Source organism: Centroberyx affinis, unplaced genomic scaffold (assembly GCF_046629955.1).
Source record: "Centroberyx affinis isolate AG114_WGS23_722 - 3 ecotype Tasmania unplaced genomic scaffold, CSIRO-AGI_Caff_v1 ptg004364l_1, whole genome shotgun sequence".
NCBI classification, from domain to species: Eukaryota; Metazoa; Chordata; class Actinopteri; order Beryciformes; family Berycidae; genus Centroberyx; species Centroberyx affinis.
Window position 1 is genome coordinate 23,948 of NW_027282059.1, and position 20,220 is coordinate 44,167.

The following is a 20,220-nucleotide window of genomic DNA, read 5'->3' on the forward strand; positions in this document are numbered from 1 at the left end:
AAGACAAGACTCATAGTTCCCGTAGCGAGTCACCCTGTTTAGGGCTGCTATGGCTGCGGGTATCAGGCTTTTGCCAAAGCGAGCCCTACTGCACCTCAGGGTCCTGTACCTGCGCCCAGAGGGCAGTAGGCTACAGTGAAGTGGCGATTGAGTGGGTGTGTGATGTCCTGTGCTATTGTATTTGCAATGCACTATACCACAAACTGTCGCAGCAGAGTATGTGCCAAAAGGTACTACTATAAGTGGGACTTATAGTAGGCTATGGCAGTGGTTCTCAGCGTGGGGTCCGGGGACCACCAGGGGTCCTTGAGGGGGTTCCAGGGGGTCCCCAGCAAATTGATGAATTGTTAAACTTTCATTAGTTAACACAAATAGAGAATGTAGAAGAATGACAGATAGTGATGGAATTCTGGACAAAAACATATCTAGCAATAAATTTGGGTCCGAGAGACAAAATCTCATCAAATGGGGGTCCGTGGCCCTAATGTGGACTAAATTAGGGGTCCTCGATATGAAAAAGGTTGAGAATCACTGGGCTATGGTATAGTTTTGCTGTGCCATTTGTATAGCATGCCTATTTATTTTAGGATTAGTTCCTTTTCGAAAAGGTTGGACCCTGTTAGTAGGCTAGTTGCTACAAACTTGGAAGTAATTCCTGAGGTAATGCCTCTCCTTCCTCTTTTTACAGTCTAATTTAATCATCAATCATCTCTCACATCCTTAACTGTCTGTACAATACAGTAACTACCCCTCCCTCCCCCCGCACTTTCCCTGTGTCTCTCTCTCACACACACACACACACACACACACACACACACACACACACACACACACACACACATACTGAACTGCACTGATGTAAGTATTTATATGTATCACCCACTGAAGTGTAGGCCCTATTCTAGTGTTTGTGTTTATCAATGGGGTTGACCTGTTACCCACGATGAGTGTTCAGATCTAGTTCTCTGAGGCAGGCGGCTTTTTGTAAACGCCTCCACGCTCCTCTGCCTGTCAGTGCGTCTGTGCTGTGCCACACATTCAACCACACACAGGAACAGAAGACAAGACGGGGCTGAGCTAAAAATACCTCGCTTCACAGTGATGTGATGAAGGTATAGCAAAATTTACTGGAACTTAGATGATTGTTGTACATTCCATTGAATGTCCACTGAAATGATCAACAACAACAACAAGAGAAGCACAAATCAGCACATAAATAACATAAGATACATGGGGGAATTACTACTCATACGGCAGCTGAGTAGTATCAGCATCAGACTATTAAATGTATAGCCAAATGGGCATTTATTCCACATGGCGTGTATTTTACACCTTATATGGTATAACATCGCTCTAGCCAATGGGCTATATCGACCCTCTGTTGGATCTGTCCTCTGCCCTGAGCTGCCAGAGTGGAGTGGCCCTCAACCATCTTTGTCTGGTTGGTATGTGCCTGTCCACCGTCCCATGACTTACGCCTGGTCTAAATATAGGGTGTTCTGCCGCTAAGGTCACATTACGTCATCCCAACCAGCATATTCTCAATCAACTTGCACTCAGGCCGCGAGCTGCAGACTTGTCGAGAGCTTTATTATACCTTAGATCACACAAAAAGTCTTTGGAGGAGGCTTGGAAACTGCCTGCTGAGACACAGCAGCTAGTGACAGATTATCTCCCTGTTGAGAGGGCTTGACTGGAGCAACAGGCTGCTGGAGTGCTGGATCTTCCTGCTTTGTAGTATATATACAGTTTGAGCAACTTGAACAACTTGGCTACCCGGTGGAAAATGGCCAAACTGAGGTGTTAAATTGGTGAACTATACTAAACTTGATGTGTTTGCTTGAGATTTTTTGGTGGACATGGGTAATGGAATCAACAAGGTACAGTATCATATGAGATGGAATTGTATCACTACACTGTAAGGATGATAATATTTGCAGCTGTTTACATTTGTTTGCAGCATTAAAGATTAACTTCAACCATTCGAACCTCAATTACCTATTTTACTACTACATTCCTATTCTACTTTGACGACTTCTGCATCCTTTGCTAACCTCAATTTCTACTTCACTTTTAGGTCCTGCCGGATCTTTACCTCGGAAACTTCAAAGGTAAATTGTCTTGCTCTGTGTACTTTGAGTATAGAATTGATTTATCATCAGAAAAATGTAATTGAGTGTTTTTCAGTTCCTCATATGGAGGGGCATGTGGTGAGATGCTACACTGAGCTCAGTTTCTATAGAGTGGAGAAATCACAATATGGAGGAAAATGATTGAAATGGTGTATTTTGATGTAAAACGAATGGAAGAATCTTTTGTCGACTGTGTGTGCGTGAGTGTATTTGTGCATGTGCGTGGGTGTGGGTGTGGGTGATGTCTTTGTCAGCAGTTGGAGAAGATAAATTAATTTCAAGGGTTGCTGTTGGTGCAGTGTGGGAGGGAATGCCCCTTAGCATGGGGGTGTCCCTTATGTGAACTGTATTCCACATATTTCCAAATAACAGCAGATCAGCGATTAGGTTGTTTTTTCTGTGTGTACACGAAATGGAGACTGCACAGGTAATGTCTGAAAGCAACAGATACATTATTGTAGAAATGTAATGTTCAGGGAATCGTTGCCCTATAGGAAATCATGGTTCTTTATCCATTACCTTTCATGCTATCCTGATGGTTGAACTTCATGTATCGATTTTGTTGTACAATCTCCCTATTACTGTGTTAATTTGTGTTTTCTGTGTACAACAGCCAGAGTAAATATGTACGAAGAACAGCTTTGCGGTGTAAGGTGACGGAAATAGAGTACATCTGAAAGCCAGTTCTCTGTCACCAGCTTTAATGGGATATCAGCACCTCGAGTCCCGTAAAGAATATTCATCTCACACCCAACACACTGCGGGACATGTGCTGCATTATCTGACCTATGAATGAATGACTTAAAGTCTTACATAATCTGATTGTATTCCTCTGCAAGTATTTTAAACATTTATATTGTACATTAGCGTTCAGATACATATGCATTTTCCCATTATGTTGCAGGGTTTGATTTATATCTGACAATTTATATGAATTCCCATATGTGAAATGGGATTTTTTAAATTTTATTTAGTTGACAGGCAGGGTCTTTTGGAATAAGCTTTATTTTCATCCAGTATTTACAGCAAGTTTATACTCTTCCGGTCTTGCATAGGTCACATCAGACCTATGCAAGATCAAACTTGCAAAGCATGAGAAAAAATGCCCTAGGCACATCTGTCCTAGGTAGAAACATTTGGCTTCCTTTTAAGGAACAAAATTTGATTAGAACATTTACTGTTTCTTGCTTTTGGGCCAAGCTGTTGGACTGTTTTAGAAACACTGGTTTTCCGGTTTTTCTTTCAGTTCAAAACAAGAGCAAACTTATTAAGCCATAAGGTCATATTTGCTTGGGAGAGATTTGGGGAGGGGGGTTGTTGTTGGGTAGAAAACGCCTTATTTAGGCGGGACCTGTGTGGGGCGATTTGTGATTGACGGCAGAGGAATATTTGCGATTTTTCAGTTCTTTTCAATCTTCAGATGCACGAGACAGGGAGCTACTGGCACGGTACAACATCACCCACATCCTGTCCATCCATGACACAGCTGCACCCATCCTGGAGGTGAGCGTGTCTGTGTGTCTGTGTGTGTGTGTGTCTGCCTGCCTAGCCCGACCTGACCTCGACACCCGTCCAGCCACACACTCCCCGGCCTGAACATCCAGGCTGATCACCAGTGTTACGACCCACTATGTCCCCCCTGTTCTGTGTTTATTATGAAAGGCCAGTGAAGGATGGCTGGTGTCCAGAGACTGTTCTGGAAACCACACTGTCTTATCCGTCGACTTTATGACCTTGGCCTTCACCAGAGGTATAATTACCTAACATCACAGTCTTACTCAGTGGAGATCTATTACAGTATGAGTCGTCACTCTAGATGTGTTTTGAAAGGATGACTAGGAATAGAATAGGTAATATGTACTAGGTAATATGTAATATAATATACTTTACATAATAGGCTGTTTTTATGATAGACACTGAAGTAGATAACTGGAATTGATGTGAAAGTCAGACCTTCTTATTTTCTATTTTGAATGGAAAGTCCTTCTGACTTGTAGTATCAGTCACAAGACTGGGAATTCACCAAATTTCACCTGCTAACCAAGGTTCTCTGGCTGAATGCGATGCTGCAATATTGTGTAGAATCCTATTGACAATTTGAAAATTTGCATGCTATTTTCAGTTAATGTACAGTAAGTGACTGAGAAGATGTAGCCAAACTGACATTTTGTACAGTAGAGCTGTTTAGCTCAACAGTCAGCAATGTGAAAGATTTGAAAGTGCAACTTCATTTAAAGGTTTTGTCCTTTCATATGTTGCTACATTTAGATGTTGCGATTTGTGTATGAAAGAGCGGGAAAGGTGTGTTTCTTGTGCGTACGTGTGAAGGAGAGAAAAAGGTTCTCACAGATCTACTGAGAGGAACCTGAGGGAGTGAGGTTTGAAAGTAGAAACCTGTTTTCAGTGATTTTCACTTTGTAACACAGAAGTGTTTTTATACAATTTGTTAAAACTGCGATATGTAGTTTTTGGAAAGGAAGTATATTGCATATCGTAAGTATCCTGAACACATAAAATGTTTAAATGGTACTACCGTCCCAACACAGTCACAACAGATAGAAACACCTTCTGGACCAGCAGTTCACCTTACTGAAACCTTTTTATTTACTATTTAATAATCTATTCATCTGATTTTGGATATGTTCATGTCATTTGAGTTGAACAAAATTGTTGCATCATGGGATTTTTCTCTACCTGCTGCTGTTTGACAATTTTTTTGGAAATCTTGAATTCCGCTGAGTTCTTCCATGTCCGCTTTCACAACTTTCATCTTTTCTTGTTGAAAGCAAGCCTGAAAAACATGCCGAGATTTCTGTACACTTTCTCCATCCATGGGAGAATGCCAGTGTGTTTTCACAACCATTACACTGAAGAGAAACAGCAACTTTGTCTACAGTATCACTACCCAGACTGGTCAACCACCAAGATGTTTAAAAAGGTTTTGGCCCCAAATTATGTAAAAGCCTTCAGACGCATGTTACACTACGCCTCCATTCATTAAGCATCTCATTCTTTCGATATTATGACATCAGTTATTAATTATATAATCAGTATAATATCATATAGGCCTAATATCAATTATAAATATAATGACACAGTATGTATGACACAGCTTTTAGAGCGCTTTGGCATAATGATGACTCAGGTCTATTTTACCAGCGTGGGCTAATGGCCAGATGGATGGTTTATTTGCATGACTAACAGTCAACCATCTGACTGATTGATTTCTTGGAAGAAAGCGTGGTGGTTCCTGAGAGAGGAAGGTCTGGTTTGCAGCCACCAAGTCTCTATGGACGGACGTGTCACTTATACGTTACATCAGTTCACAGTGATCATATACAGTAAATATGAACAGACAATAAAACATAAAACCTTAAATGCACTGTGCATTTAGCCACAACTTCCAATTAATTGTAGTCAGAGATTTGTTTGATATGACTTGTGTCTGTCTGGATTGGATCCTACAGATAGTATCACTGACTCACTGTCATGATGAGTAGTGAGAGTGAATGCACAAAGATATAAGATTTATCAGTTTGTTGGTTAGTATAATGCAACACCCTCTGTCAAAAATGTCGATTTCTGATGCAAGAGTGATAGATGCATGGCGGATGTGTGCATGTATACTGGTGTGTGTGCATGCGTGCATTTATGCCTGTGTGTGTATGTGTATGTGCGCGTGCGTGTATGTTGGAGTCTGTCTGTGTATGTGAATGTAAGCTGACCTTTGTCGAAGACTCCCAAAGCTCAGTGTGTCCCAGAGGGCTCAGGGGCTTTCGCAGAGGTGCAGTCATACCGGGACAAGGTGGTTTCTGTCCACTGGGGCTATGCGTGTACCATCAGCTGCCAGGTGCACATTGCAAAAACACACACACAGGCATACATTAAAAATTCGTTATGTCATGACCCCCCAACTACTGAGCTACAGGGCCAGAGGGGGCAAGGCTTTCGGGGCCGTCCCTTCTGAGGTGAAACAGGAAGCATGTAGACCCTCGCATTCAGGTGGATGACCTGCCATGATAAAGACCCTCTCCAAACTGTTCTGCTATTACATACTCGGTCTGCCCTTTGTTAACGTCTGACACCAACCTTTGCACAATAAAATAACATTAGTAATATTTTTTTTCTATATGGGTCTAAACTACCCGCCCTTCCCCCCATAGGACATGACCTACCTTTGTATATCCGCTGCTGACCATTCTAAGCAAAACCTGTGAGTATCCTGTATGTATAGAGATTCACTGTATGCCCACAGTAATGTTTAAAGGTTCTTCAGTATGTTTTTATTAATTTTTATTTTAATATTAATATTAATATTATGTTTTATTTTAATTTCATCAGGATTCAGCACTTCAGAGACAGCATCACGTTTATCCATGAGTCCCGAATGAAAGGTCAAGGCTGCCTTGTCCACTGGTGAGTGAAAAGACATCTAAAGCCCCTATTGGTCGGTTTCTTCCTCTTTACTCATCCCAGCGGGTCAATTGTAGAATTATAAGGTTCTATCTGCCTTCAGGATAGTTCTGAGATATTGAGCTTCAAAGTTTTCAGCAACCATTGAGTTAAATGGAGATCCTTTTGTTTTAGAAATTACAGACTCAAAATTCATTATTTTCAAAAAATAACACCGCACATATGTCAACAGGCACTCATCGAATAGGTTCATGTGACTAACTCAGTTTTGACAAAAAGGTCAGATAGAACTTTATAATACCAAGGTCACGTAGTGTACTAATGTGCTATATCTAAAAATCACATGCAAAAACAATTCTCTATTTTCATTGGTTGATCAAGTGAGGACTTCCACTTGAGTGTTGAGCATTTATTTTCTTTGTTTTTCACAAAAAATAATCCTATATCCTGTATCTATGACAGGATATGTCCTGTGTTTTGCATGTGATATTGAGATGATTCTTTGGTCTGAGAGCGGTCTAAAAACCAGGTGAAACTTAGATGCATGGTTTAGTTTTTTGCATACATGCATCAGCAAAATGTAGGGACCTCTGATGCAAATTGAATAGGCATTATAGTGGTGACCAGGGATGTAGTACTAAACTCAGTTTACCCACCTTTTTATTTGCACAGTAGAGTTTATCCACCCTTTTTGTCTAACATAAATCTTTATGATGTAATCTCATAATATATATTATAGTTAAATAGTATCAAACTGTGAGCTGTATGAGGATAGGGTGTTTTAAGGAAAAAATAATGTTGAGAATATAATTGATCTTTGTTTATACTGGTGATTGTTTGCCACATGATGATTAGGGATTATGGTTTACTCACCTTTTTATTTACCACTACATCACTGTGACCAGGACAGGCTTCAAAATTTGGGCCGATAATCAAGTTGAACCTGATTCTTATGCTACTCTCACATCAAACATGCAAAAGCAGGGATTATCCTTTAATAATCATAATTCCAGAAAAAAAGGCAAAGTAGAACTAAAAGTAAAAATAAAAAAAAGTAGAAGTAAAATACTTCTACTTACACAAAACAGAGAAAAGAGCCTCCTAGCCAAAGAAGTATCTGATGATTACATGATGGAAAGTAAAGTGCTGTGTTTAGTGTGGCAGGAGTGTCCCGCAGTGTGACCCTGGTGGTGGCCTACATCATGACTGTGACGGGACGGGGCTGGGTGGAGTCTCTGGCGGCTGTGAGGGCGGCGAGGCCGTGCGCCGGGCCGAACCTGGGCTTTCTGCGGCAGCTGGAGGAGTTTGAAAACACAGAACTGACCCAAGTGAGTGACATCATGCCGTTCTCACTCTCTGTTCCTGATCGCCTGTCTCTCTTTACTTTTCCTCAGGTGAAGACTTCCTCTGTCTCTTACAATCTGTATGAGTTGTCTTTTTTTTTTTTTATATGACTCACTTTTGTTTTTAATACGATCTCTCTGCTCTCCTCCTCCAGTATAGAGCCTGGTGGAAGGACCGGTATGGGAAGAACTTGTTCGATGATGATGAGGAGATCGTAGCCCTTCTGACCCGGAAGTCCCAGGGCACCAGCAATGCCATGGCAACCAGCATCACTTCCCCACTGGCCACAAGTGGCACTTGACCTAATCAGAAAGTCTGCCTGCCAGCCTCTTACCTGGTCATCTCTAACAGATGTTGTCCATTAGTGCTGTCCATCAACCAGAGCAGCCAATCACTGAGACCTAGAGCATGGCTGTGGGAGGGGCCACTGCCTTCACCATCAACCTGTTTAGAGCAGCAACTGTTTCAAAAGTTTGTTTGAGGAATCCTGCGTACATCATTGGCCCTGGAAAGAAAAGCACACTTGTCAAATAGAGGAATGGATTATGTATCGATATGATATGTCGAATCTCATGTTTGCAAATGGCAATGCAATCATGCAAGGGGGATTTCTTTGTCATTATCTTGAGTCCCCTCTGACGTGACATGTTCTTGCCCCCAACTGTCAAAACAACATGCAAGGGCAGTCAAGCAGAACACCAAGGAAATACATATATATACAATCAACTGAGTGAACACAGTTACTTAGTCACCTCCTTTAGCAGCACATCTCCCTCTGTGAGTTATGTTATGGTGTGACTTGTACTTAAAATATAACTATTAAATGACTTTATAGAAAGACAGTGTAAGCTGTTTGTTTTTGTCAGCTGTTAGAATACCTTCAAGTAACAGTCAGCATGATCAGAATCAATATTTACTCACACCACACTATTATGTCCAAGGAGTAAAGTGAAGAATTGTCTTTTAATTTGCTTTGGTTTGGATTAGTTGTTGAAAGGTTGCAGGAGTGCCTCTCAGTCGCTCTATTATAACAAGGGTTCACAGTAAAAGCCTACATTCATTTTCATGTCCATGACCTGGAGTCAGTCAGTGGATTCACACCTGAAGCAAATTGTATTTGTTTACATAAGGGAGCTTGTATTTTATTTAATAAAACATGCATTGAAATTAGTTTTTTTGTTTTATTTCCGCAATTCCCTAACAAAATAGAATATTCCTGTAGGGACTTACAGTGTACCTATGGTGCTCAGTAGTGTGTTAATGATCTTGTATTTTGTAGTATTTTTTAATCTCCTATGATATCGCTGTAATATTCCTATAATAATCCTCTAGGGATTTATAGTGTGTCTGTGGTACTCAATAGCAAGTTTATAGTAATCTCACCCTACTTTATGGCATTTTTGTCTCCTATTATATCACTGTAATAGTCCTATAATATTAATAAAATACTCCTATATAGAATGTGGTACTCAATAGTGTATTTTTATAATAATCTTACCATACTTTATGGTATGTTTTAATCTCCTATGATATCACTATAATATTCCTATAATACTCCTATAAGGACTTATACTAGTGTGTTCTGGTACTCAATAGTGAGTTTATAATAATCTTACCATAGGCCTACTTTATGGTATTTTTAAATCTCCTATAGTATCACCGTAATTGTCCTATAATATTCCTACAGTGTGTGCTACTCAGTAGTGAGTTAAATATTACTGCGCTTCATTGTATCTTTTAATCTCTTTAGTTTATCACCATAATCGTCCTATAATATTCCTACGGTAAATTTTGTTGCGATATAGTACCAAGATTTACCACAGGACCACTCTAGTTATTTTTCGTAAGGGCTACCATTTCAAAGAATTGTTTTCGTCTCCGTCCCATGATTTTCCACATGTGCGGGTGTGTGACAGAGTGACAGAGCCGCTAGCTGACGCCGGTAGGGTTTCCCCTGTTGTGTTACTGGAGATCCGCTGTGTGCTCAGATAAGCTTCGCAGGAGGCAGCAGGTGCTCAGCATCCTCTCTGCTCTTGTCGTCTTGTCTCCGCCCTCCCCCTCCAGCAGGCTATAGGCTAGGATTTAAGCGGGCCCGCCGTAATGATGAGGGCTTTCTGAGTCTGATTGATTTCAAAACTTGACGGGTTTCGAGTTTCACAGGTAAGACCATTTTGATCTGCTCCCAGACACACACGGCCAACTCTGCGTGGGAGCCGAGACTGTAAAGTGAATTTTACTTACAAATTATAGCCTTTGTGCTTGCTTTGATCAATTTAATTGCCAAAAACACACACAGGCACAGCAGCAAATGGCATTGCGTTAGGACTTACGGGAGGTTTTCTGCATCTCTTTGGACAGAGAGATGAACCCTGAAGCGGATTACGGGGGGTCGGGCAGCAGCGGCAACGGAAAACTCCGTCAGTGGCTGATAGAGCAAGTGGACTGTGGCAAATACCCCGGTCTGGTCTGGGAAAACGACGACAAAACTATCTTCAGGATACCGTGGAAACACGCCGGGAAACAGGACTACAACCAGTTTGAGGATGCCGCGCTTTTCAAGGTAGGGACCCGCAATCAGGCGACATAGTAGCGAGGTCTACATGCACCACCGCAGCAGTGTCAGTCCAGACAGAATGACAGATAGGCCTATGACTGTCAGAATAGAAAGGCACTCTCTCAAACCTCATTGTTGCAAACATTTTAAAGTAAGCTAATGCAAAGAACCAAAGTGATAGGCCTAATTAAGGAATAAATAAATAATAAGTAGGCTAAATAAATAGGATCTACATAAATAAATGAACCTGATCAATATATCAAAGACATGTATGTTCGGGTTAATAGGCCTACTCCTGTCAGTGCCCCTGACCAAGGAGTTGGTCCCCGGGCGCTGTAGCCTACTGCGGCTGCCCACTGCTCCTGTGTGTATAGGATGGGTCAAATGCAGAGGACAAATTTCCCCACGGGGATAATAAAGTATACAAATACAAAATAAATGTAACCTAGCCTACAACTAGCCTATCTCCTTCCAAAAAAAAACAAAAAAACAAAACAAAACTGAACTGTAGGTCTACATTCCTTTCACAGCATATATTCATAGCCTACAGGTCTACAATGTGCAAGATGCTAAAATTGCACGAAGAATAATTCAATCAAAAAAAAGATTTACCAGACAACTTAAGGATGTCTGGGCTACCTAATTTTAGTCAATTTTAACGCGTAGTTGTAGCACAACTGGTCCTAAGGGCTGTAGCATAAGAGCTCAATTTCCATTACCTGTTGTCACAACCCTTCTGGTTAAACGTTATACTCTTTAATAAGGGTGGATGCCTTATTGGTGACTTTCCCGCAGGCCTGGGCGCTGTTTAAAGGCAAGTTTCGGGAGGGCATCGACAAGCCGGACCCACCGACTTGGAAGACTCGCCTCCGCTGCGCCCTCAACAAAAGTAACGACTTTGAGGAGCTCGTGGAGCGAAGCCAGTTGGACATCTCGGACCCTTACAAAGTCTACCGCATCATCCCCGAGGGCGCCAAGAAAAGTCAGTCGCACATTAAAACACACGTAGAAGAGAGAGAAATACGAGAGAAATACTTTGGCAGGGAGCCTACAGTTTTTCATTTTTGAAAATTTTTAGAAATTAAATTGCAGTTTTGGCATTTATAATATGATTAGAGTCTTGGTCAACCAAACTGGATCAACTTTTTTTTCTTCCTTATTTTTATCTGGTATCAACAGACAAAGATTATGCTTTTCTGAATGCACCGTTGGGTTTTGATAAGGCTCACTGACCCCTCGGTAAATATAAATATTCTGTTGTAGAGTCAAGCAACCAAACCACCAGTCACCATGTGGTCCCTACAATGCCTGACTTGTTACATTCATGAATATACACATTTGTCTTAGGCTGTGCTGTGAGTGGATTTAAAAAAAAAAAGTAGGCTAATGTATGTACATAGTGTTAGTTGCGTGTGAATGTTTTTATTTTATTTTTTTTCCAATAAACTCCTCTGCTTTGCATTTAGGACCCAGACAGGAGGACAGTCCTTTGAGTCCATTGAGCTATCCCATCCACCCTTCCTACCCTGCCCTACAGACTCAGGTGATTCTCATACAGTGCTGTGAGTTGGGTGGGGTTGAGAGAGAGAGAGAGAGAGAGAGAGAGGGGGGGGGGGGGGGGGGGGATTGCCAACAGAAACACTGGATGAGCCATGTGCACACATGAATGATCTCAGATACACCACATGCTACGTGGGGCAGAATGTCACATGTTATGAGTTATGAGTAATGTGTCTTTACAAGGGTCCTATGGTTGTAGTCTACCGGCACTGACTTCAAGTGCTGTCAGAAATATTCAAATTACGAGTTGAAGGCACATTAACGACCAAAAGTTGGAATTTCCTGTGACATGTGACGTTTGAGCAGCAGAGAGCATGGCAGCCATGTCAACAACTGATGGTAAAAGAGATGTAGACTATTCAGTTTTTATATGATATTGTTTGGAATTTTATGTAATTCATTGGTGTTTTTGTGTATTTCTATTTTCACTCTTAATTTAAAAGTGCATTTTTGTGCGTTGTCCTTTTGGTGTTGAAGACAGCAGCTACAAATAACTTAGCCTAGAGTGTCTTTATATTGCTACAAGACATCATTACTCGTACTCTAACAAATCTAGCTATAGAAAAACCTTTGGCTAATACATAAATTATAACATTAATTACATGTCTGATGCACATTTCTCCTCTTAATTCTGCCACTGCAACATTGAGTAGCTCAGTAATGCTTGATTTCTGAAATAAAACAACAGCCACCAAAAAAAACTACTTTTACCAGGGTCCATTTTGTTATTGTTACCAACCAAAAGCACTGCAGAATTCAGAAGTCGAAGCTTACAAAGAGCACTTGAAGGCAGCATGACTTCTGATGAACTGATTATGATTTTGTATGTTGACCTGACTGGTCTCTCTCTCTTTCTCTCTGTAGATGCCAGGGTACATCCCCACTCCAGAATGGAGAGACTATTTCCAAGAGCAGGCCTCTCTGCCAGAGCTGCCCTTCGCTCAGTGCCCCTATCCCCCTCGAAGCCTGCCATGGCAACCCCAACCCATGGAGAATGGTATGGTGCTGTATATATATCTATTACAGAAAGCATTAAGTGCAGATTCAGTGGAGTAGAATTGTGTTGTGCAAAACATAAAAGTTGAGTGTGTGTCATGCTACATAAGTTAAAATGAGTCTTGTGTGCCTTTCATATTTGAGATATTGTGTGTAAGTGTTGGTAGACTTGACTTATGAACTGCATGTTGGTGTGATGGATGAAGTTTTGTATTGCACATGTGAATCTTCTGTGAGTGTGTCTGTGTTGAGCTCTTGTCCCCTCCTCTGTCTGTGCAGGGTACCAGCTCAAAGCCTCCTTTTATTCCTACAGTGCTGCTGACAACCAGCCCTCGCCTTTCACACTGGACACCAGCATGAGATCAGCAGAGACACTCTCAGGTACACACAACGCACACACACGCGCACACACACGTACACTTTCACTTGATATCATTTTTTGTTCCCTACGCGATGGCCTGATTTGGACAAAATTTGGAGGGATGATGCATCTTCGCGTTCCAGCGTAAAAAAAAAAATACGATTGACCAGAAGGAGGCGCTATAATTAAGGGTCCAAATTTTAAACTTTGAAAGGCCATTGGGCAATTGGGCGTTTAAAAATTACACTGATTGACCTGATGAGGGCGCTACAATTAAAGGTCCAAATTTTATACGCAAACGTGATATCTCAGACACTTCTTGTCCGATTTTGATGAAACTTGGAGGGATGACACATTTTGGCATTGTGTTCTTGCATTTAAAAATAGTATACTGATTAGGCAGATGGAGGCACTATAATTAAAGGTAAAAAAATTCAAACTCGAAAGGCCCCAACTCCTACACTATAAGTCCGATTGACACAAATTTTGCTACATAAATCCAGCTATCCTATCCAATTTTGACGGAATGATGCATTTTTGTCTGTATTTTTGTCTGAGATAGGATGCGTGACAGCACACAAATGACTCCACAGACAAAGACCATACCATAATTTTAAATGATCATCTCAAACAATGACTGCATCACGCATGGGGGACAACATGTTTAGCTGGCCCTAACTCTGTCCCTTTCTCCTACGCCTCCAGACGTCCGCCTGCACGTGTCTGTGTATTTCCGGGACACTCTGGTAAGGGAGGTGACAACCTCCAGCCCAGAGGGGTGTCACATTGCTCCATGCTCCCCAGAGGACAAGCCCTACCTGCCCCCAGGGGGTCCTGAGCTGGTGCCCCTGCCTCTGGAGGGCCTCTCAGCCCAGAGGAGAGCAGAGGAGTGCCCCCCCAGCCCCCCGTCCGCCCTGGAGAGGGGCGTGTTACTGTGGATGGCCCCGGACGGACTCTACGCCCGGCGGCTGTGCCAGGGAAGAGTGTACTGGCAGGGAGGGCCGTCCCCCTATGGAGACAAGCCCAACAAGCTGGAGAGAGAGGTCACCTGTAAGCTACTCCACACGCAGGACTACCTCACAGGTGAGACGGCATGGCGAGGTGGCCTGTGCAGGAACCCATCTAAATAGATTGTACCCTGTTCTAGCTAGGGGACACAAACTTCGTTGTATTGTCTTCAGTTATTCAAGAAAGTGGCCAAGCCTACAGTGGGTCAACAGGACAGGCAAGGTGGTGTAATGGTTAAAAAATCTGGCCCAAAACTAGAACCAGGTTTGATTCCTGCAAGAGCCAAGGTTGTGTCCATCAGCAACCATGTGCTCTGTTGAATTGTCCTAAAGCAAGGCTCTTGCTCTTAACTCCTAGGCTCATTCATTGTAAGTTGCTCTGGATAAATGTCAGCTAAATGTCTAAAAATAAAACTAAGAAAACAAAAGTAAAAGAAAATGTAAATAAACTTTCCATTTATGCTAGTGTGCTCTAGCATAATCAGTTGCTGAAGTAATATCTCATGCTGAAACAGTCACATGACTTCTACACAGACACCTCATCCCCGCCCACATGGCAAAACAACCCCAGCTGTGCAACTCTGTGTGACAGCTAATCTCTTATTTGCATATACTATGTGACAAGGACTTTCCACTCATATTACCCCAAAGGTCATGTCATTTCAAAAGAATTTCTTCTGAATTAACCCTGCAGGTAAACTGATGGTATCTAACCTAGCAATGATTTGATCTCTCTCCCTCCTGACTATCAGAGATACAGGGCTATGGGCTCCCTGGTCGGCCACTGCCTCGGTTCCAGGTGCTGCTGATTTTTGGAGACGAGTGTCTGGACCCGCAGAGACAAAGGAGGACCCTCTATGTCCAGGTCACTGTCTATACTATAACACTAGCTGGTTCCCCGATATTTGACTACTGTGTAAATACCCTTACCTACCTAACTTCTCCCCATAATACTTCACAATCAACACTCCCCAGTGAGATCAGGGCACATATGGCTTACTTTCATTTGTGCCATTTTGCATCCCGGCTGCATGAAACATAATGCTTACTTGCAGGGAAGCAAAATGGCCTCTGCAAAATGTCTGCAGAGTAAAGTCGGGACAAAGTTTTAAGCCTTTCATTGTAAGGGTGGCAATCAAGGATCACTGGCCCATTTCCACCTTAACAATCCAGGCAAAATGGTCATATATTGATCATTACAACACCATTATAGACTAACCTTTGTTACCCTCCAATCCTGCAGGTGGAACCCTTGCTTGCCAGGCAGCTCTTGTACTACGGCCAGCAGACAGGTGGCCACTACTACCACAGCTACGAGCGCCCTGGAGTCACGGACCATATAAGCCCCTCTGAGGACTACCAGAGGGCCATCACGCACCACCACAGCAGTAACCTGCAGGAATGATCTCAGCAGGTTCACATGACTGTTGGAGACTGCGAAAGACACAGTGACAGGAACCAGGAAGTAGACATTGTTCTCTGGATCAGACACAACTCCTCACAGAGACTGGAGACTGTGGGAAAAGCCAAACTAAACTGAGCTTGATATCGGACAATGCTATATATGTAATTTAAATGGCTCAATGGATTGATAGACAGATTTGGCAACAGTTGTGCCCTACTGGGTTGTGTGTGTGTATATGTGGCTGAAACAGAGTTTTATTTTCTTTTGATTTTATTCCACTATACTGTTTTTTCAGGGCATCATGAATATTTTCAATACCGACTATGCAAATGAAACTGACAGCTGTGGTGATTGTATGGTAGGCAATTGTAATGTGTATTTTCAATGACTTTTGTATTTGTTTTTTCCTGTAAATACGTTAGGCTACATTTTCTGTTGTTAGGAGACACTATCAACACCATTTAGTTCTTAAATTATGAATGAAGGGATTTCATTGACTGGGTGTGGTTGAATGAGAAACTGTTGCAGACAGCCTATTTTAGATAAGCTTATTCCACTAGAGACAATTCAGGTACATCATATATTCTTGGTTTCAGGTGACATATTTCAGATTTGCGAATGACTTGTATTGATAAAATCTGATGGCTGTTTGGGGCTTTTTTCAGTGCACATTACCATTCTGAACAACAATAAATGGCTTGTGCCAAAATAATGATTGCCATTTGTCAGTATATGAGCTCTTCAAGTAATGTCAGTGCTGTGTGTGAGTGTGTGTATGTGTGTGTATGCAGGAAGTGTGGTTCAGATGCAGGATGATGCTGGTTAATCAAACACATCGTTATCATAAACAATGTGATGACATCACAAGGAAGAGGTTGGCCACTCTTTCCGCCCTGTGCTGGAGAATGCCTTCCTGGCTTCTACTGACATAATAGATTATGTTTCCACTTCCATGGAAAAGAGTCATAAAACCCCCACAAAAACATGTTTCTGTCTATAATTAATTCACAAGATGAAAAGAAAGATGTCATCATTTGATAAGGTTCCTTGTGAAAAAGAGTTCAGACACTTAATTTGAAAACCACTGCCTATCTTTCCAGCATGTGGGCAAATAATGTGCCAAAGGCCTCACTATTTTGAATATAGAAGACATCAGAGGAAGCGTTTGGACCCAGGTTGAAATAGAAGACATGCATTTAATTTGATGGAAGTACAAGATGGAAACAATGGAGCAAATACAAGTTCAATACCATGATTTTCCATGGTATGTCCCCAATGTGACCTACAGTATGTATACATTTATTACTGATCTGGCTTTCTCCTGATGTTGTGTGCTTTTCTATACCCAAACAGCAGGCTGCAAGACAACTTGTGCTGCACAACAAAAGCTTACTCCACTCTACAATAAAGGCGAAAGCTATCAAAATCTATCCTCCAAAATCTGTCAGTTTGCTCCATCCCGTAAATTCCAACCTTCGATTGCCCACTTATTGCAAAGAAATTGCATTACCCATAGAAAGTCAGATCAAAGTCAAAATGTTTTGCAGGTCTTGTCATCTTGTCTCCTGAATGGAACAGAGTGCTGGCGAAAAACTCCCCTCCGCACCTCCGTTACTGTAAACAGAAAGCTGGTGGAGGACGGATAAGACTTCAGACTTTGAACTTACTTTTGTGAATGAATCTGTGGGTGGACAGAGAGCTAAGTTTAGCACAGAGAGAATCAAAACAACTTCAACCTGCCCTGCAAGAGAAACCAAGACAGAAAAAGAGGTCTGAGATGCATTAATGTAGACAATGACAGAAAGCACGATTGTAGGAAATGGATAGCTGACATTAGAGTGGCATTTGAGTGATTCAATTGCAAGTCGACAGAGCGATTTAAGGGGGAGATCCCTGGTCCATCATGGCATAACGTCCACAGCGTCCTCAGATAACCTCCCACGTGTCCTCATGTCGTACTTTCTCATGTGAGCTACGGGCGTGGCATCTTCTGTCTACTCTGCCTGAGAGACTAAACACACCACAACCGTACCGCTACCTTTGATCGTCCTTGCTCCCACGACCATATCACACTTTCTCTGTCAGTACCTTCTCATGGGATCCAATCACGACCTCTTTTGCGGCCTACCTTGCATAACGGACTACGCCACCCAATTCACTCCCCCACCCTAGACACACCCTATAGTCATTCTCCTCCCAGAAGACTAGACAGTAGCATGCCAGACGACTGTGAGTGAACTGATGGGTAGGATCTTCAGAGATGAATAACTGTGGCAAACTGTTTTGAAGCATGACACACATACACACCCTTGAAAACCAACCGTGTGTAGGCATGCACTAATGCACATTATGCTTGAGTGTGACAGATGGAACTATGGACAAGTTTAAGGACTAGACGGCAACAAATTGCAAGGTCACCATAAGAAAGATAGTTCACTCATTTCGGTATTACATTTACTCATATCCTACCTGAAGTGGCCACCTAAGGTTACCAGTATTATTAATGTATTTTAGAGTAAGTCATGTAGTCACCAGTCATTACTGAAAAGCAGTGAAATCTGTTTATCTGATGGGAAATGGTGTGAGTGTGAAGTCAGTAGTCAAGACAATGGCGCAACAAACAGTCAAACCAAAGCATAATACTTTCAACAGTAGGCTGTCGCATTTTATTGGGCAATTGAGATGGCACAGGACAAAGCATTAACAGCAACTTTAAATCTTCAACAAATCCCACATGTATTGGTTAACAGATGACAGATGAGCAGGCACAGAGACTGCTGAGACCCCAGCTGGTGATTGGCTATGGCCTATATCCCAAAGGGGGACAAACCCAGTTCTTTCTCAAAACCAGCAACTAAACTTACATAGTGAGCCCCTTGCAGACTGTCTAAATGAGTGAATGTATTAGATTAGCATAACCAACATGACTCCACCAGCCAGGGACTGTCCTGGACAGTAACACTGAGATCAACTCATTTAGTGTTAACACGATTAGATGATTAGACATTTGCTTCCAATCTATTGTGGTGCAGTGAAGAATGAAAATGATACTCAAGTAATCACTGAAGAATAACGTGACAACTGAACTGAAAAGATACACTTCAAGTTTATGAGTAAATTGCACAAATTTAGCATGTTACAGTAGTGGATACAGTAGATGAAGATTATACAGTTAGCTCATCTCTTGACAGGCTGGACGTTGGAGGGCTGGAAGCAAGTGAGCTGCAGCTGCATACTGCTCTTAAACTTATTCAACAGCTCCTCCAGTAACCTGGCGAGAGAGAGAGAGAGAGAGAGAGAGAGGGATTTATGTGAAATTATGTGAAATTAATCAATGAAGCATGAACATACTATAAAAGGTCAAACTGGCTTTAATAAATAAACTGGACAAGCATGAAACCCTTGATCAAAGACTCACTTCTTGTCTGCTCCACTGTGAAGCTGGGGAAGCGCATCCAAAGCCAGTTTGAAGCTGGCACTGAAACAAGACACGCAGTTAAAACTTTATTAACAATACACATGTATAGACACAGGTAATCAGAGAATACAACACAACAAAGCCCATGTATTCAGGCAAGCATGAATATATGCATGCCTGTGCACACATGTACACAAACACATGCAAACACACTCACACAAAGGCACGCAAACACACTCACACAAACGCACACACGCAGGCAGAACCAGATTGCTTTCACTTCCTTTCCATAAGCCACCAAGTAACGTAAATAGGGATTGTAGTGAGGGATGTGCAATTACTAAGATTTATGTCTGTGACATTCAGTACCATAAATCATTGTGCACATATGGGTGTCCCTGTCTATGTAAACTTGTGAATGTGTGTGGCGCTTACTTGCTTTCACCACTTAGGTAGGACGCTATGGCATCTCTCAGGGCGCAGAGTTCAAGACGAGCCTGAGAAAGATGCGGGGGGGAAGGAGGGCGAGAGGGGCGGGGGGTGTAGAAGAAAGGACAATAGGACAGATTAAGTCAAGTAAACAATGTCAACGCAACACTCAGTAACTTGAGCTGAAGTACGGCGTTATCAGAAAAAACAGGTAAATCCCCCTCAAGTGCCACAGCTAGGGTCTTATGACTCAAAGTGGCAAACTGCTCTAACTGTGTGCGTGTGTGTGTGTGTACCTGCAGGGCTCCATTTTTGCTAAAGGAGGACACACATTGCATGAGACGACTCATCTCCTCTGCAACTGATTCCACAATTTTAGACAGAACCCTGGGTACCAGCTCCTTAGAAATTGTGAAGACCTGAGAGAGAGAGAGAGAGAGAGAGAGAGAGAGAGAGAGAGAGAGAGAGAGAGAGAGAGAGAGAGGAGGATAAAAGAGACTAAATGCCTGGTAAAAACATAAATATAATAGACTGAAGAGCAACTACAGAGAATAAGAGAAGAGTAATGAGTTAAAAGGGCTAGATAAATAAAGGGCTATAT

General features: G+C 42.1%; 3 protein-coding genes across 5 annotated transcripts in view; 2 read left to right on the plus strand and 1 right to left on the minus strand.

Annotated features, from left to right (window-relative positions):
• The first annotated feature begins 1,859 nt into the window (after positions 1-1,859).
• On the plus strand, positions 1,860-8,420 carry LOC139664747 (dual specificity protein phosphatase 22-B-like). The gene is made up of 7 exons (XM_071543690.1): positions 1,860-1,880; positions 2,078-2,111; positions 3,553-3,635; positions 6,296-6,345; positions 6,474-6,548; positions 7,702-7,873; positions 8,044-8,420. The coding sequence occupies exons 1-7, from the start codon at positions 1,860-1,862 to the stop codon at positions 8,188-8,190; spliced, it is 582 nt and encodes a 193-aa protein (XP_071399791.1). The 3' UTR covers positions 8,191-8,420.
• A 1,571-nt stretch (positions 8,421-9,991) lies between these two features.
• On the plus strand, positions 9,992-16,454 carry LOC139664739 (interferon regulatory factor 4-like). Of its 2 annotated transcripts, XM_071543679.1 has the most exons (9): positions 9,992-10,049; positions 10,248-10,449; positions 11,239-11,425; positions 11,910-11,986; positions 12,868-13,000; positions 13,279-13,380; positions 14,066-14,443; positions 15,120-15,232; positions 15,611-16,454. In XM_071543679.1, the coding sequence occupies exons 2-9, from the start codon at positions 10,252-10,254 to the stop codon at positions 15,770-15,772; spliced, it is 1,350 nt and encodes a 449-aa protein (XP_071399780.1). In that variant the 5' UTR covers positions 9,992-10,049; positions 10,248-10,251; the 3' UTR covers positions 15,773-16,454. The 2 variants fall into 2 exon arrangements, with proteins under 2 accessions (XP_071399780.1, XP_071399781.1); XM_071543680.1 differs by lacking the exons at positions 11,239-11,425; positions 11,910-11,986.
• A 1,958-nt stretch (positions 16,455-18,412) lies between these two features.
• The window catches only part of exoc2 (exocyst complex component 2), a 35,518-nt gene continuing 33,710 nt past the window's right edge, over positions 18,413-20,220 (minus strand). For both annotated transcript variants that reach the window (XM_071543678.1, XM_071543677.1), the window contains 4 exons: positions 19,916-20,038; positions 19,626-19,687; positions 19,191-19,250; positions 18,413-19,043 (listed from right to left, as the gene is read on the minus strand). In XM_071543678.1, coding sequence (XP_071399779.1) covers positions 18,950-19,043; positions 19,191-19,250; positions 19,626-19,687; positions 19,916-20,038 — 339 coding nt within the window. In that variant the 3' untranslated portion in view covers positions 18,413-18,949. The remainder of the gene's footprint in view (positions 19,044-19,190; positions 19,251-19,625; positions 19,688-19,915; positions 20,039-20,220) is intronic.